At 47.4% G+C, this 16,834-nt stretch overlaps 1 protein-coding gene across 8 annotated transcripts in view; it reads right to left on the minus strand.

Moving 5' to 3' along the window:
• Positions 1-16,834, minus strand: part of CPQ (carboxypeptidase Q) — a 398,816-nt gene that overhangs the window by 257,627 nt on the left and 124,355 nt on the right. For all 8 annotated transcript variants that reach the window (XM_041769082.1, XM_041769090.1, XM_041769085.1 and 5 more), the window contains exon 4: positions 14,403-14,610. In XM_041769082.1, coding sequence (XP_041625016.1) covers positions 14,403-14,610 — 208 coding nt within the window. The remainder of the gene's footprint in view (positions 1-14,402; positions 14,611-16,834) is intronic.

Here is a 16,834-nt window from a genome sequence, read left to right on the forward strand (position 1 = left end):
GTCTGCATACCCGCAGCTCGTCTTCCTCCTGGGGCTTGGGGCGCTGCCAAGGCGGGCCAGGCCAGTGATGCTGATGGATTGGAGCTGCGGCGGGCAAAGCTGGAAGGGAAGCTCTCGCCAACCCTGCCCGGTCGCGGCCTGCGCCCCCCGCGGTGCCAGGAAACAGGGGATCGAGGCAGACGCTGCTGTTTGCCACCAGCACCCACTGAAGGACGAGGAGGAGGGGAGACGAGGGGGGAGGTGGGACGCAGGGAGCCTCACAGAAGCACAAGCAGGACCTTTCACAGCCACCTTCCCGGGCACAGCGCCCGACTGCGGAGGCCTGTCTGCGTGGCCGCTACGGGCCCTAGGACGTTTGGGTGGTTTCCCGCCTTTCCTGCTCCCAGCCCGGTCCTCAACGGGGACACACTGGTCTCTCTTACAACCTTGGGTAACATGAGCTTACAGAATCCTTATCTACGTATTTTTTCCCTTTATTTCCCATTCAATTATACCAAAACTATTAGTCTTTAAATTGCAAAACAGATAAGCTAAAAAAAAAAAAAAAAAGAAAAAGAAAAAAGCAAGCCCTTTTTCAAAATTTCCTCTGATATGATCTTGATCAAGTTACTCAATTATAAAATGTGCGTAAAGCTCCCGGCCTCCCAGGACCCTTGTTAAGGCTCCACTGAGATGACAGATAGACGTGCAAATGCTTAAAAGCAGCTGAAGACGCATCAGCTCTCTTCTCTTTCTCTCTCTGAATTGAGAGAGTCCTAGGATTTAGAGTAGAAAACCCACATCAGTGGTGGGCACTTTATGAGCATATGTCCGTAAACTTTAGTTTTCTTGGGGAAATCATTCCAATTAAGATAAAGATCAGCCCACCGTCAGCAGGCCTCCATGGGGCTTTATGGGCACGAGAGTTCCCCGCACGAGACACTCGGGGGGACACCGCGTGGCGCTAGGGGTGCAGCTGGCCCTAAGCACCGTGAGCGTGAGCCGTGGGGGCCTATTTCACAGCTTCTTTCCTTAGCAGGAGAAGGGATGACATTTTGTGGGCCTCGCCTCCCCGGAGATTAGAAACCAAGCCCCAGAGGAGGCCGGCAGCTGAGGAATAGGCTCTTCCCCGCTGAGGAGAGGGAGGCCCAAGGCCCGTGGAAAGCCTCCATCCTCACGAGGCGGGTCTCCATCCCGTGTGGGATGTTCATGGGGCACTTGGCCTAAAGTCCTATCAAGAGGAGCAAAGCAGCACTATTAGGGGGCATTTCAGAAGCATGCAGGGTATGTGCTAACTCTCAAGAACCTCAGCCGCAGTCGGTGGGAGGAGGAACCCCACGAAGCTGAAAGCAGTGTTCTGGGCCCGGGAGGCCGCTGTGGTCGAGAGCGCTCAGCTGCCCAGGTCCCCAGAGGCAGCCGTGAGATCAGGGCCTGAACCACGTGCGTCCCCGTTCTGACCTCGGTGCCACGGCCCCCGTCTGCACAGTGCAGGGGTGAGCAGGTGTTCTCTAGGGGCTCACCCACTTCTCACATATTTGAAATCTAGATTCTGAAAGGAAAAGGAAGTAGAAACAGGAAGAAGATGCCTAGGAGAATTCCAAGAGCGAGACCACTCAAAACTGCAAAGTTGGGGACACACATAGGGTGAGGAGGGGGAGGAGGGGGAGGGGAAGGAGGAGGAGAGGGAGGAGGAGGAAGGTGTTAACCTCATTTGCAGAAGCCTAGCACTGGTGTCCACCCTGGACGGGTGTCCAGGCTCCTACCCGTCTGCCTTCCTTCCTGCCACACTTCTCCCCGCTCTGACGAGGCTGTGATGGATACAGGTGTGCTGAGGATCCGGCCAAGAGCGAGTCCGTGTGGGGCTGCTTTAGTTGGGCTTTGGGGGATGTACTTACGCAACCAAGAGTTGTCACTTCCATCCTTCAACAGCTCCGGGACTCCTGGCGTCACAGACAACGGAGCAGGGCCAGAGACCATCCTGTGCTCAGCACATACCCTGCGACACCTGCGGGGGATCCGGATGCCACCACGAGGGAAAACCTTCCAATGACCAACCACAGAACTGCAGACGAGTGACCCCGTTCCCATCTACGCTTAGAAAGGAAGTTCTTTCCTGGGAAGAGCACATTACGTGATTTGGGGTATACCATGAACACTTCTCATTTTATATTCTGTCTTTCCTTTTTCGGGGAAGTCGTGGGCCGCGGAATGTAACAGAGTTTCCGTGTCTGCAGGGGGCACACCTCCAGCCCAACCACACAAGGGGTGGCGCGCTCAGGTATGAAGGCCCGTGCTTTATGTGCATCAGCAGGTCTCGCGGCAGCAGAGATGACATATTTGTCCTAATCGAGTGCGTCAATAGCAGATAAAATACATATACTAAAACCGTGATTTCAAAAAAAAAAAAAACGTGATTTCTTGAGAGAAAGACATGTATTTTTTTTAATAATTTTTTATTGGTGTTCAATTTCTCAACATATAGAATAACACCCAGTGCTCATGTATTTTTTCCATGCTGAACAGCTGCGGGGGTAATTCGGGAATACTGATAGCGAAGAGTCAGTCACCTCAAGAAAAGATTGATGCTTCTTATCGACTTGACACAAAATACTGACAAACATAAAAATTATGGAAAGTTATAATGTCCCACTGGAGAGGAAATAGACAGTGAACTCATTCAAATGTTGTCAGTTCATTGTCCCTACACAAGAAAGGGTATAATGTCCTGAAATCCTACTGCTCGTTCGCGGCACAGACTTAACAGCACTCTTCCAAAATTTAACAGTCCTAAACATGTATATGGAATGACCAATAAAAGGCTGTAAACCTGAAATAAACTTTCCCAAACTACCAATAATAAAAACCACATTTCTATTCACCGCCCTGGAGGAAAGACTGAATTCTCTTTTGCTTCTCTCTCAGGAAAATAAAGCACAAAAGCATTGTCATATAAAAAGGAATCAAAGTGTAGGCAAGCAGAGAGGGAAGAAAAAAAGAATACAGAAGCTTGACAGGTAGCGATTTAAGGAAAGCATTAGGATATTTTTCTGAATTTTGTAATGTTTGTATTATTTAGCAGCCTTTCTTAAATTTGTGATTTGTTATGATTTTCGTTATTCTAAGTAAATGTCGGTTTTATATCTAAACTTCTATTCGTACTTGTGTATTCTGATTCTTAGAGAGGCCCCCAAATAATAGAAGAGCCTAGTCCTATAAAACGTGGGTTCTCCCCTGACCCAAAATATGAAATACACCTAATAAACGCTTCTTGAATGAATAAAGTAAATGCTGATTGATTGAATAAAATTGGAAAATGTCAGAAATCAAATTCTTTCCCTAAGACGCCAAATAGGTAATTTATGGAGCAGCAACCCAGGTGGGAACCAAGAGTCGTTCAGCTTTTAAACTATCACTGTTGAGGGCAGCTCGGGGGGCTCCGCGGGTTAGCGCCTGCAGTCGGCCCAGGCCGTGACCCCGGGTCCCAGGATCGAGTCCTGCCTTGGGCTCCCTGCATGGAGCCTGCTTCTCCCTCTGCCTGGGTCTCTCATGAATGAATAAATAAAATATTTAAAAATAAATAAATAAATAAACTATCACCGTTGACCTGCTGCCAAGGCTGCCCTTGCACAACCACCGATGACGTGGGCGACGCGGAATTGGTGCATAGTTGACAGCTTTCTGTCCTCCACCTCAGAAATCAGGTGACCTCCTCCCAAAGAAACCTCTGTGCAGGCCTCTGCAAACCCACATGAGACTCATTTCTCCTGGAAAGGGCTCTTCGAAAACACACTTCTCAACATTAGCTCTGCAGGGAGGGCCAAAAAAAAAAAAAAAAACGGGTGGGGGACCCAGAGAAAATCAGAAGTAATTGCCGAATTTAAGATTTTTGCTCATTTATTTTAACAATTAACAGCAGTGATGTCTGGAGCGAAGGATCTTCATTTGCATATACACTGGAAATGGTAAACTCTAAAAATAACCTTGGGAATTATTGCTCCAAAGCTCATGCTGCTAATGAGAAAGTTCAGAGGAAACGGTATTGATGACACCCGGATAATTAGTTGGCTTAATCCGAGGTAGTTTGGGTTCCCTTGGATATAAAAGGTGAGTTCCTGCCAAAGTTTTGAACACTCAAGCGGAGTGTCAAGTCCTTTCACTTGTGTTAAGCACTTCGAAATCGTCCAATTGTCAATGCTTTGTCAAAAAGAAGAATGATGGAAATGAATTCTAACACACGTGGTCTTAGAGAAAACCCCATGAAGTGATACCGGAAACAATAAGAGGGGGAAAGGGGAAAAGGGGAAAGCCCATCCTCGCAACACAGGCCAGTTGGTAACCGAGGGGCATCCGTGAATCAGAAAGACATCTGCCACCTGCAAGGTGATGCGGACTCGGGCAGGAGCCCCTGACCTACACTGGACTGTCCTCCGCTGGAATATTATCCGGGGCTGGAGGTTCAGGAAGACCCCAGCCCCCCCCCCCCCCCACGGTGAGTGCAGGCTCTCCCACAGGTGAGGAAATCCCGGCTGGCTCTCACACGCAGGCCCACTAGTAAGGGCTGCTGGCACTGCGCTCCCTAAGGGGCCTGCACCCTCTGCTCCCTAAGGGGCCTGCACCCCGTTCCCTAAGGGGCCTGCACCCCGCTCCCTAAGGGGCCTGCACCCCACTCCCTAAGGTGCTGACATCACACACTCCCTAAGAGGCCTGCACCCCATGCTCCCTAAGGGGCCTGCACCCTGCTCCCTAAAGGGCCTGCACCCTGCTCCCTAAGGGGCCTGTACCCCGTGCTCCCTAAGGGGCCTACACCCCGCTCCCTAAGGGGCCTGCACCCCACTCCCTAAGGTGCTGACATCACACACTCCCTAAGAGGCCTGCACCCCATGCTCCCTAAGGGGCCTGCACCCTGCTCCCTAAGGTGCTGACATCACACCAGAGTGGGGCCAGAAGACCAGGAGCCGGCCAGAGGTGCAGGGCCGGGCCGGGTGGGCACAGGAGCCACAATCAGGATGGGGCCCGGGCCACGCCCTGGGGCGCTGAGCTCAGCGGCACCCATCACACGACCCGCTCAGCCGTCACAGCCTGGCGGCGACTGCCCAATAGCCACAGCAGGAGTCGGGCTGCAGTTGTCAGCGCCGGGGGCTCCCACGTGTGAGGTCAGAGCCCACGGCCACACATGCCTTCTCCCTGTGCTGCAGGCAGGAGCAGGCCCCAGCCGGCCCACCCACCCCACGCAGCCGCCCTGCGCTGGCCCCCGTCCAGGACGCTGAGCAAGGCTGCTTGGGTGGGACAGGGACTGCAGAGGTGTCCTGGGTTTTCGGGAGAGAAGAGCGTGCGTGAGCACGAGTGTGCACAAGCACCTGCCACCCAGAGGCTCCCTGAGGCTGCTCGGGGCCTTTGGGTTCACAGCCGATGCCAGTGTCGAGGCCACCACGCGGTCGTGATCCTAAGACCCGAGTTCAGAAGGCGCGGACTTCCTTTTACCAGAGGAGGAGGCGACGTCTCCACACAGGTTTAGGTCCTGGCACACAACAACGGCTGGAACAGACGCGACCTCATGGGCACCAGCGGATGCGGGACAGCCGGTTCCAGGGGGCCGACAGGCGGCGCAGCCCAGCGGCCGCACCCCCCACCGGGTAGCCCACGCCAGGGACGCTCTTCCAGAACCGCACCGCCCTGGCTGTCACCCTGGACGCTGGAGAGTTTGTCCCCATGGACCCCGCACCGCCCTGGCCACCGGAGGATCCGTCTCTGCAAGTAGCAATTTAAAAGGTCAGTGACCCCCTCAGCAGCAGCACACCACCCGCACCATGGGAAACGGGGACACCTCGAATTCCCAAATGGGGAACCGGCTGGTCCCTGCTCCCCGCCCAGCCCGGGAACACCGAGACAAAGACGCAGATGGTGTGGCCCCAGGACAGCGTCGGGTCCAGAGGCAGAGCCAGACCGCGAGCACGCCACCGATGGCAACAGGCCAGCTCAGCAGGGGGAGGCAAGGGGAGGCCTGGCCGGGCTGCAGGGCTGGGCAGGACACCAGGACACCGGGGTTTGTCCTCCTCCCTCCTCCTTGCCCTCCTCTGTCTGGGCACCAAGCACATCCAGCCTCCCCTTGGCTGCAGACCTGCAGCCCTTCCTGGGGGCAAAACCGCGGTCTGGCCGCTACTCAGCAGCACCTCAACCACCGTGTGGCTCAGAACGTCCCCAAACAGCAGGAGGAAGGTCCGATCACCTCCCCCGCTCGGCAGAGGAGGCTGAGGCCCACAGCTCCCACGGGTCTGGCCAGGGTCGCACACCTGGCAAGGGTGAACCGGGGTTCCGGACGTCGGGGTGGGGTCCTCAGCTGACTCTGTCCCTGGGGGGACATGTGCCTACCACGCCCCCGAGGGGATGGTGAGCATTCAGGGACTAAAGAGCACTGGAGAATTTCCAACAAAGGCCTTCTAGAAGGAATCTGCCTTTCAAAATCCGAGAGACGGGAAAGGAAAGGATGATGAAAGACAAAAAAAAAAAAAAAAAGCCGCGTTCAGCGTGGGTCCCCCGTGGCCTGCCCCTTGGGAACCTTCCCGGTGGCCCCCACCTGCGTGCATGGCGCGAGCTGGCTCTCGGCGGGAGGGCCGTGCATCCGCGTAAGCCTCAGCATGAACGGAGGCAGGAAGGGCCTGACCCGGGAGGCTGGCCCAGGCCCAGCTGCATGGTGTCCAGTCGTGGTGGTACCTTCCCCATTTGTGATCACCAGCAGCCGCCTATGCCCCTCAAATTGCAACGATATTTCAAGACCATTTAAATCAAGCTTGATCGCTAATTAGGCTAATATCAGCCAAAGCACCAACCAGGGGGACATCAAAAACCCAAGAGGGTCTACGGAGTCATTAAGGGTCTCCCATTAAGGAAGCAACAGGAGGTGCAGGCAGGGCAGGGAGGACACAAGCTTTTTTTTTTCCCACTTTCTGGGAATAAACGGCTTCAAAATTCATCCAAAACAGACCTCTTAAGACATTTCCCCTCTGCTCTGAATGTTTTAAGCCGGCCCTCTGCTGACAAAAGTGCTCCTGTTAAACCTCATCAGGAGGCTTTCTTAAGATGAAGAATGTTTTATAAATTGTAATGGCTTTAATCAGGGCCCTCTCTGAAGCTATTTAGCTCTGCTGCAGCCCAACCAGCGCCTCGATTACGCCGATTACGCCACCGTTCATCGGCTCTGTATTAATTAAGCATCATTACAGGGATTGATTCATAGACTTTTTCACAGCTCGCGCACCAGATGGTAGACCAGGCTCCCTCTCTGATGCTCCATAAACATCACCTGGGTTCACTCGTCTCTCCCTGCAGCTGAATGTTTAATCAGATCCTAGTCATCCTCCAACCAGATCGCTGCTCTTCCTCGTCCTCTTGGCTCTTCGCGATTAATAGGGATCGGGGGAGGCCAAGAGATCCGAAGGGTAAGCCAGGGGGATTCACCGAGCCAGTTGTCACTGCCTCCCTGCATTCTTACCTGGGGCACTGGTGCAATTTTCACAGCCACGGGGACGGGACCCTTTTGCTTCCTTAGCTGGTTAAAACTTACAGTCTGTGCTCAATTATCTGGGGGCAACAGAGAAAATAACTACGGAAAAAAAAATAAGTGTGTATTTGGCAATGGGAGTACAGCAGACAACTTGGCCTCAGTGGACTTATTCTGAATTGCATGTCACTTGGGCAACACAGAGATTACCTGGCATCCTCGAGCCCGCGTGTCGGGAAGGCAGGAGGAGGCGTCCCGAGGTTACTGCACTGCTGGGGATCCAGCCGATAATTTTATTTTTATTTATTTATTTATTTTTAAAGACTTTATTTATTTATTCATGATAGACATAGAGAGAGAGGCAGAGACCCAGGCAGAGGGAGAAGCAGGCTCCATGCTGGGAGCCTGATGCGGGACTTGATCCCGGGACTCCAGGATCGCGCCCTGGACCAAAGGCAGGCGCTAAACCGCTGAGCCCCCCAGGGATCCCCCAGCCGAGAGTTTTAAATCGCCTCGAGTTACTCCAAAAGTAGATAATAGAGAGATGGAAATGCTTACCTGTTTTTTCTTACAAGATAGGAACACCAGGCTAATGGAACGCCTCACAGTTGCCTCAAAGGCAAGACGTCTGAAAACCAAGCGGCCCGTGTTGCCTGCAATCAGCTCCTCTCCTGACCCCTGACAGTTTTCCTTATTCTCCAGTCACCAAGCAGGGTAGAGACAAATCTGGAAACTTCAACGGACTAAAGGAGACACGTGCCATCAACTAAATGGACTCGGAGACTTCCGCAAGCTGCCGGCCTGCCGTATGGAACACACTGGATGTTGCCCAATCTGGTTTTGCTCTAAAAAACCACAAACAGCTATTTATTTGTACGTGAATCTCATGATTTTTAAGTACTGGGCTGACCTGAACACAGATGCATCCATGGCTTCTGATCCTTGTCTGACTGCACGCTCGGCCATCCCTCTGTCCCCTGTCAAACAGGGCCAGGCTCCGTCCCATCACTCTCCTGTGCGAGCTCTCTGCTGTCTCTTGCTCTCCATTGCCTCCATCCCGTCGAGGCCCTCATTTCCCATGCCGCAGGATCAGCTGGGGAGCTGGGGGGCGAGTTAAGCCAGAAGCCCCACCCCCAAGCTTTTCGACTTTAAGGAGTCTCAGGTGGGGCCTAACCATTTGCACAGCAACAAGCTCCCAGGTGAGGCTGACGATGACCTTCCAGAGACCATCTTTACGGAAACGTTGCTCTAAAACATCGCCCCGCCCCCCAACTACACCACAATGATTCCCCATTTCCTTCCAAATAAACCTTAAAACTCCCCAGCCCGTCCTCTGGATCCTCTTCCATTTGCCCCAAAACTGCATTTCCTATGACACTTTCTGGCTCCGGCCATACCAGTCTCCCCCTGTTACCCAAGCGCCTCATGCACTCCCCCCTTGATCACGTGCAGCTTGTCTTTAGACCTCCCTTGTCTTGTTCAAGTTCAACGTTTTGTTGTGTATACCCCAAATCTGCGTCCTCTCATCAGATTGATGAGATGCGCCAGCACTCATCAGATTTCTGCTCTTTTAGTCTCCAAAGCGCTGGCTCTTCAGGTCACTTGGTATAATCCAAAGTGCACGGAATTTAGAACCAGAGACTCTAATCATGAATCCCAGTTCTTTTCGTTAGCTGAGTGACTTGATTATTTAACCATTCTAAACCTGTTTCTTTTTCAGTAAAAGAGATAACAATTATCTGCCTCCCCTGGGTTGCATAAAGAATTTTGAAACAAACTATTTATGCCTTCAGAGATGTCAGTACAAAATAGCTGCTACATAAATGTTCACTTCATTCCTTTCCCCGTCACTCATTTTGCACTAAATATAAAAGAGATTACATGAGCCATTTATATTTTAAGCTTATCCTCCTCTCTTCAGAATATTTCTGAGGGACAAAAAAAAAAAATGACTAATTCATTTTAATAACCCTACTGCTCAGCAACTTCTGAGCGCTGGTAAGCTCTCAATAAATATTTACTAAAAAGCTAATTAATTTGAGAAGTAACGTGAGACAAATGGTTCCTCTGCAGAGCCTAAATTAATAATTACATTTATCCTTAAAATATCCTCCTATGACAAAGGCAAAGGTATTTTACATACAGAAAGCCTAAAACAGATCTAATGAGAGTCCCAGTTGATATTTAACGGTGAACTAAAGAAAAGTCATTATAAAAGCATCAATAAAGAGCACTTCTCTTTGAAGTAAATTTGAGCACCAGGATACTAATACTGGCAACATACAGAAATAACAACAATGAACCTGGAGATATTGAAGGCAACAAGTAATGGGCATTTTACAGATGTTTCTTTTTTTTATTTTTTATTGGTGTTCAATTTGCCAACATATAGAATATCACCCAGTGCTCATCAGATGTTTCACAAAGACACTGGTCAGAGGACCCCGTGACTGTTGTGCTTCCACAATGGCTGACAAATAGCATTGACTGCACTGACGAGTGTCCAGTCAAGCTGGTAAAACACATTTTCTGCCCTTTAGGGGATTTTCTAATCTTGAGGCCAAGCAGAAACCAGTCACAACTTATATCCTGTTCTCTCGTGTTGCTGATCTCTATGCCACCCTTCAATGGAAGATGGATTCACCCCTCCCAGGGAACTAAGGGCAAAACGTCTGTCGGAGAGAAGGGAGCTGTTTTATCCAATTAGCGATTCATAACATGATGCATCGTTCACAAATGTTGTGGCATTAGAAGGCTATAACCCAGCATATTGGGCACTTGGATATTTCCCTTGAATACAGAGCAAAGTGCCCTAAGAATTCAAGTTGCTTTGAACTTACTATACTGAGGCTCCATACTTTGGCCTGAGAGCACTTAGAATCTGGTCACCTGGTTTCTCATGAAAGCCCTTCCACGACTGACTGTACAGTTTCAAACAAGTTCATTAAAACAAAACAAAACAAAACAAAACAAACAAACAAAAAAAAACAAGTTCATTCCTTCAGCAGAACATTCCTGAGTTACTATTACGTGACAAACATACTGGATGATGAGGATATAGAGGTTTTATATGTGTGTGCGCGCGTGTGCGTATACACATATTTTTTTTCATGTTTTTTCTGGAACTTCGAGTGGAGGCAGGTTGGACTGGACCGTTTACCTTTCACAGAGGGCATAAAGGGAGACCAAATTTCCTAGCCTTCCTATAACTTCCTATAACTTCATTCTGGCCGAATCATGAGTAGAAGTGAGATATGCCAGGTCTAAACCGGGCCATGAGAAACCTCCTGTGTGATTATCAGTTCTCCCTGTCTTCTTATATCCCAGCCGGATGCAAAAGATCCTGCAGAGGACTCAGATCTTAGAGGTGATGGCGTCACAAGATGCCAAGCAGAAGAAGAGCCACTGCTGGACACCCTCTTGGAACCATTTTGTGGGCAGTAAATCAACTCCCATTGTGTTACGTGACTGACATTTGAAGTTGCGACGACAGTGAGTGCACCCCCACCAAAGCATGAACCGCAACTGCCTCCAAGACGTTCTGATACAGAGTATGCATAGGATGGTGTGGAAATGCCAGAAAGAGGTGGCTCGCCTGGGCTGGAGCTGCATACCAGGGAGGGCTCCCCAGAAAAAGAAACACTAAGATGAATCCTGAAGGACAGAATGAGACAGCGAGGAAGAGGATAGGAGGCGGCAAGCGGGAAAGCATAGGCAACGTCATGAAGCCTTGAGGAAATGTGGTCTGTCGGGAAAGTGTTAGTGACTCCTGACTACTAGAATGTGGAGTGATGTTGGGAAATGGGGCTACTCCATGAGGATTTCTTGAAATGAGTAATAGAGACCAGAACCTAGGAGACATGGTCGTGCCAGAAATGATGGGTAAGAGAAGAGAAAAAAAAACTACTCAAGAACCATCTAACTTAGAAGACAGAAGAGATGTCACTCTCTTCCCTGCGGCGAGAAATGCAGGAGAAAGAGGTAAAAAGAGGAGTTGAGTTTTGAAGAAAATTGAAGTGGGTATAGCTATGGAACATCCGAAAGACGCACCGAGAGGTGTTGGGATGTATGGGCCTAGGGCTCAGGCAGTGCTATGGGAAGGAGAGGTGGGTTTGGAAGGCGTCATCCAGAGATGGTGGCTGAAGCCACAAGCATGATGGGACTGTTCAGGTAGAAAGTTCAGGGTGAGAAGCCAAGGAAATGGAAAAGGAAGAGGGAAAGGGTGAGAGTGAGAAAGAGAAAGAGGCAAGGAGAAAGAAGTCGTAGAAGCCAAAGAGCAGAGATATTTAGGAAGCAGTCAACAGCGACAAATGCTGCAGAGAGGTGAGGTGAGAAGGTGGCCTGAGAAGGGTCCATTCTATTTGACAACCAGGGCTGCTCTTCATGACCTTAACGAGTTCCATGTCAATACTGGCAAGAGGCAGATTAAAGTGGTCTGAAATAAGTGAAATGAGTCAATCAGAGAAGGACAAACATTGTATGTTCTCATTCATTTGGGGGATATAAATAATAGTGAAAGGGAATAAAGGGGAAAGGAGAAAAAATAAGTGGGAAATATCAGAAAGGGAGACAGAACATGGAAGACTCCTAACTCTGGGAAACAAACTAGGGGTGGTGGAAGGGGAGGAGGGCAGGGGGTCAGGGTGACTAGGAGGCGGGCACTTGACGGGATGAGCACTGGGTGTTATTCTGTATGTTGGCAAATTGAACACCAATAAAAAATAAATTTATTATTAAAATAAACAAATAAAATGGTCTGCAGAGCGAAAGACGGATGAAGAATTAGAGATGGGAATATAAAATACTCCTGAAGGAAAATTAGTCCAATTAGCTGGAAGTGGACAAATGGACAGAGTTTGTTTCATTTTGGTTAAATATTTAGGATGTAAGACTTAAGCATGTTCATATGCTCAATTCTCTGAACTTTTATTTCTGCATCTATAAAATGGGGATAAAAAGTGCCCCTTCTGCTTTGTCCACTAAGTTGTCAGAGCAAGTAGGATGACACACGTGAAAGATTTTACAGTACTCCGTAAAGGGCAATGTTATTATGTATTTATAAATGTCAAAAATACAAAGTTATAAAAGTCAAGGGTCCAGTGCAATATGGTTAGCTATAAAATCAATGAAAAATTATCAGTCTAGATCTACACATATGAAGAAAAAGAAAAATGCCTTTTTAATATACACTGTAAGCCGCTGACCCCAAATATTAGAGGCTAACAATAGACGTCTACATCTATGCCGGGCAGAATTTTTCTGGGGCTCCTAGATTATAGCCTTGCTTTCCAGATGTCTTCATTACACCAGAAAAAAAAAAGTAATTAACCCTGATAGATTGCAGTATTCTAAGTCGTTTGGGAGTTTATTAGTCTTATGAGTAGTACTTCTTAAATAAATAATTTTGGCAATCACCCAATTTCATGAAGCAACAGGCTAGCTCCTAATTTAGATCTCATGACCAGTGAAATCATAGTGAATGGCCACAGCCTGCTGAGTGTGTCATTCTAAGCGGTGATTGAGGTATTCTGGGAAGTAAGCTAGCCATTGTAGGACTTCCCTCTTGGGAAGATTAACCGTCCAAGAGAATACAGTCCAATGATTATTTCACTAGTCACCGAACCTTTAGTCTCTACAAAGAACATTATTTTTAGCACTATGACATCAGTGGAACTAGTTTCTCTCTTACACAACTTTTAAAAGTGGTTTTAATATGTCCCATCTTCCTCCTTGGGAAAATATCTTATCCCCATAAAGGAAAAATATCTCTGTCCTTTTTTTGTCTGTGCTTTGGGACAATTCTCTTCTGACTTGGTTTCCTATTTGCTGATGCCCCCTCAGTTATATTATTTTCAAGGGTACAGGGTGCTAATTAAGGTCAAGCAGCTGTGTCTCCAGCTCCAAACAAAAACTGGGTAGAATAAATAAACTTTCCTTCACAACAGATACTAGTCTGATCTTGAAACCCAAATAAACCCTATTTTCAATTGTTTGTGCATGCTTTCTTTTCTATCTTTGGGAGACCAGGCTACTACACTAAGACGGTGCTTCTTTTATCCCTGTTTATATCCCTCAAATATTTCACCCTTCATGTGGGACACTAGGCCAACTGTCTACAGGTCAAGTTTTAGAACTTCTGTCCACTACAATCCTGAATTTTATCCTAAGACTGAGGGTCAGCAAAGCACTTTGCAATTACCTCAATCAGAACTACAAAGAAAAAAACAAAACTTCTGTTGCCCTTAAATACCACCAAACACTTATATTGACCTTTGCAGAAAATCAAGTATCTTCCATAAGTTCATCTCATTTAGTCTTACAGTAACAACGTAAATTTATAATTCTTCATTGGGTTCACAGAGGAGAATGCCAAGACCCAAAGAGTTTAAGAACATTCTTCCCAGGGCCACATACTTGTTTGGTGGCAAAACCTGGTCTATACCCAAGATCCTCTGCTTCCTCCTCTCTTTCCTCTTCCTCCTTTCTTTCTTCCTCCTTTCTCTTCCTCTGGTGTCTCTACACCACAGACAACTCCCATCAAGTTACTCACTTTATTTTTATTTCACTTTTCTAGCAACAATGGGAAAAGGTATGGCTCCATCTGAAGTCCTTAGGAATCTTTGATGAAACACAGACGTGAATTTAGTTCTCCCTCCAATGAAAATACAGAACATATTGGTTATACAAGGAATGTTATGGGGTCATCGTGGATGGAGAAAGCTTTTTAAACGAATGTACAAATAATGCCTGGAATCCCAAAAAGGCCAAAGAAGATGTTACAAACAAATGACCAAATCTGGAATGGGAAAAATCCCGTAAACAATCAGTATTTTCATTTGACTGGTTTGTTTTTATTTCACATGGGCTTCTCTTTCACGGACAATTCTGGCTTTTTAAAGAATTTCAAATGAACACCATGACCAACCTGTAGATGGAGAAGGAAGCCACTGATCGGATCAGGGACGCCAAAGCCCCCACCTTGGCGGCTTCCACTGCCCCCTGGACCCGGTACTGCACAGTCGTCGAGTAGTTGACATAAGGTTGATTATAAACAACAATCTTCCCTCTTGCTTCTGGGGCCCTTCTCTGCAGTTCCTCGAAAGAGGTCACCACCAGAACTTCTGCTGTAATGCCTAGAAATAAGTCATACAGGATTAACTTATGGCTTCCGACCAGCCAGGTTGAATCGACACACTAAAGGTCATACGTGCTTCATCTGCTACACCTGACGAACTGGCTTGAGGAGGTCAAAGTTTGAGAGTGATTTGCTGTGGGACAAGGGCTGCAAACGTTAGCCAGTTTCCCAAGAGAGAGAAAAGGCATTTAAAATAATATGACATATGACTCAGAAGGTTTTTCAATTCACTTGACCAGCTGGTACTAAATCACAAATTACTTAAAAAGATAGCTTTTTATCCCTTCTTTCCCACCCTAAGAAGTCATGATTTTCACAGAATGACACTAATTATTTATAAAGAATATGCATTTCAGAAAGCTCTCATTGGGACCAATGAAACACATATTTATCTCTTTATAAAGCTGTTTTGATATGTTGTTAAACAAGCTTCATGGACATCACGTAAAGAATGGCAGTGCATGGCCAAAGTTCGAAGAAGCCAAGAATCTTCAAAAATCCAACTTTTGACAAATAGTTAATGTGGTGTCTCTATACCACAGACAACTCCCATCAAGTTACTCACTTTATTTTTATTTCACTTTTCTAGCAACAATGGGAAAAGGTTCGGTAGAACGATAGTTCTACCCAAAACTACGGGAAGTCAGCTTGCTTGTTTTCTTTCCTCCTTTACACAAAACACTCCTAAAGAATATGAAGACTTCCCATGCTTCTCGATTTATAGTACTTGTTCATCACCAAAACACATCACTATTCTTCAGATAAAACTTTTGAAGACACTGTGTAATTGTCCTACAATCCTGTTGTCTCACTTAGAAGAGACGTGTCATCTCTCCTCGTCCAAGACTTGCCCAGATCTTCCTGATTAGGGAACAGAGTTTCACAGCCTCCAAGAAGTCACTCAAACTGCCAGACCACTGAGCATCCAATTTGGTGGAGCAATCTGAGTGACGAGGAGAAGACATTCGGCAACAAAGCCCAGATGCAGTGACTAAATAAAACTATAAAAAGAAAGTAGCCGGCACCTACTATTTTGTGGCTTTAGCCATGCAGTCATGAAATATGTCAGTTAAAAGCTGAAGTATCAACATGTATTTGGAATACTTCCTTAATCTTGCAAAATAGAGAACTAGGTTTTTCTGGAAGGTTAACAGATGTCATTAAAATATTAACTGTTACTTGGAAAATCCTTTTAAAATGCACTGCAGGTAGGAGAGAATTCTTGCTTTCATTATAGGCCCCATTATAATGGACCCTTTGAGCTGGCTCCATTCCTACTTCTGGTTCCCATATCTGGACTCAATTTGTACTTTTACTTTAAAGCGACTGACTACAGATCTATAAGCATGTCTCCACCAACATTCAGAGCTCAGAATGTCATTTATAACTTAAAAAAAAAAAGAAAAAAGCAATGTGCCATTATAAAAAGTAAGGATGCCGCTCGCTTTTCCACGTGATAAATAAATAGTGTAAACATATAAATAAGAGTCCAGCGAGACAGACTTTGAGATTCATAACTTTCTGAAACCTGGAATTACCTTTACGTTTGACTAGTGTTATTGTTGGCGTAATACAAGAACTTTGTTGATGGTTTTCAGTTGTTCATAATGAAGAACAGATTCAGTGGTCCACCCAAGGGCTGTCCCTGCAATGGGGTAATTTTGGCATCTGGATTGGAGCCACTAGAAATGAAGCCGAATTTCTATAAACTTTCATAGGCCGCTGCAGAATTAAAGTCATAGGAGGGTGATACTTCACTACAGTCTACACTCCAAGTTCTGTTAACAAATGAGAGTGTGATGGCGTCTGGAAGAGCCAAAACGCAACCTAGACACCACAGTTGCCGATGCAGATCCCCAGTAGAGGCTATAGGTCAAAACCTAGGACTGCAAACAAGGAAGAATAGTTCAAATTAATTGGTTTCCTGTAAGCTTACGGTCATCTCTGACTCCTCTCTCCTTCAGCCCCCACATCTAATTGATCCTCAAATACTGATAATTTTACGCTTAAACATTGATTGAACTCAGGTCCTCTGCTCCACCCCATTACAGTCTCACATCAGGCCTTGTGTGTGGGTCTGGACTGAGGGCCTGCTGTAACCCCATCCCCTTCCACCCACGCACCACCACTGCTACCCCAGACTCCACCCCGGCTCCCCCAAACTTTACCTCCATGGAGCTGCCTGAACCACTGAACTGCTGGGAAGACTGATCAGCCTACGT

The sequence above is a fragment of the Vulpes lagopus genome, chromosome 9 (genome assembly GCF_018345385.1).
Source record: "Vulpes lagopus strain Blue_001 chromosome 9, ASM1834538v1, whole genome shotgun sequence".
Taxonomy (NCBI): Eukaryota; Metazoa; Chordata; class Mammalia; order Carnivora; family Canidae; genus Vulpes; species Vulpes lagopus.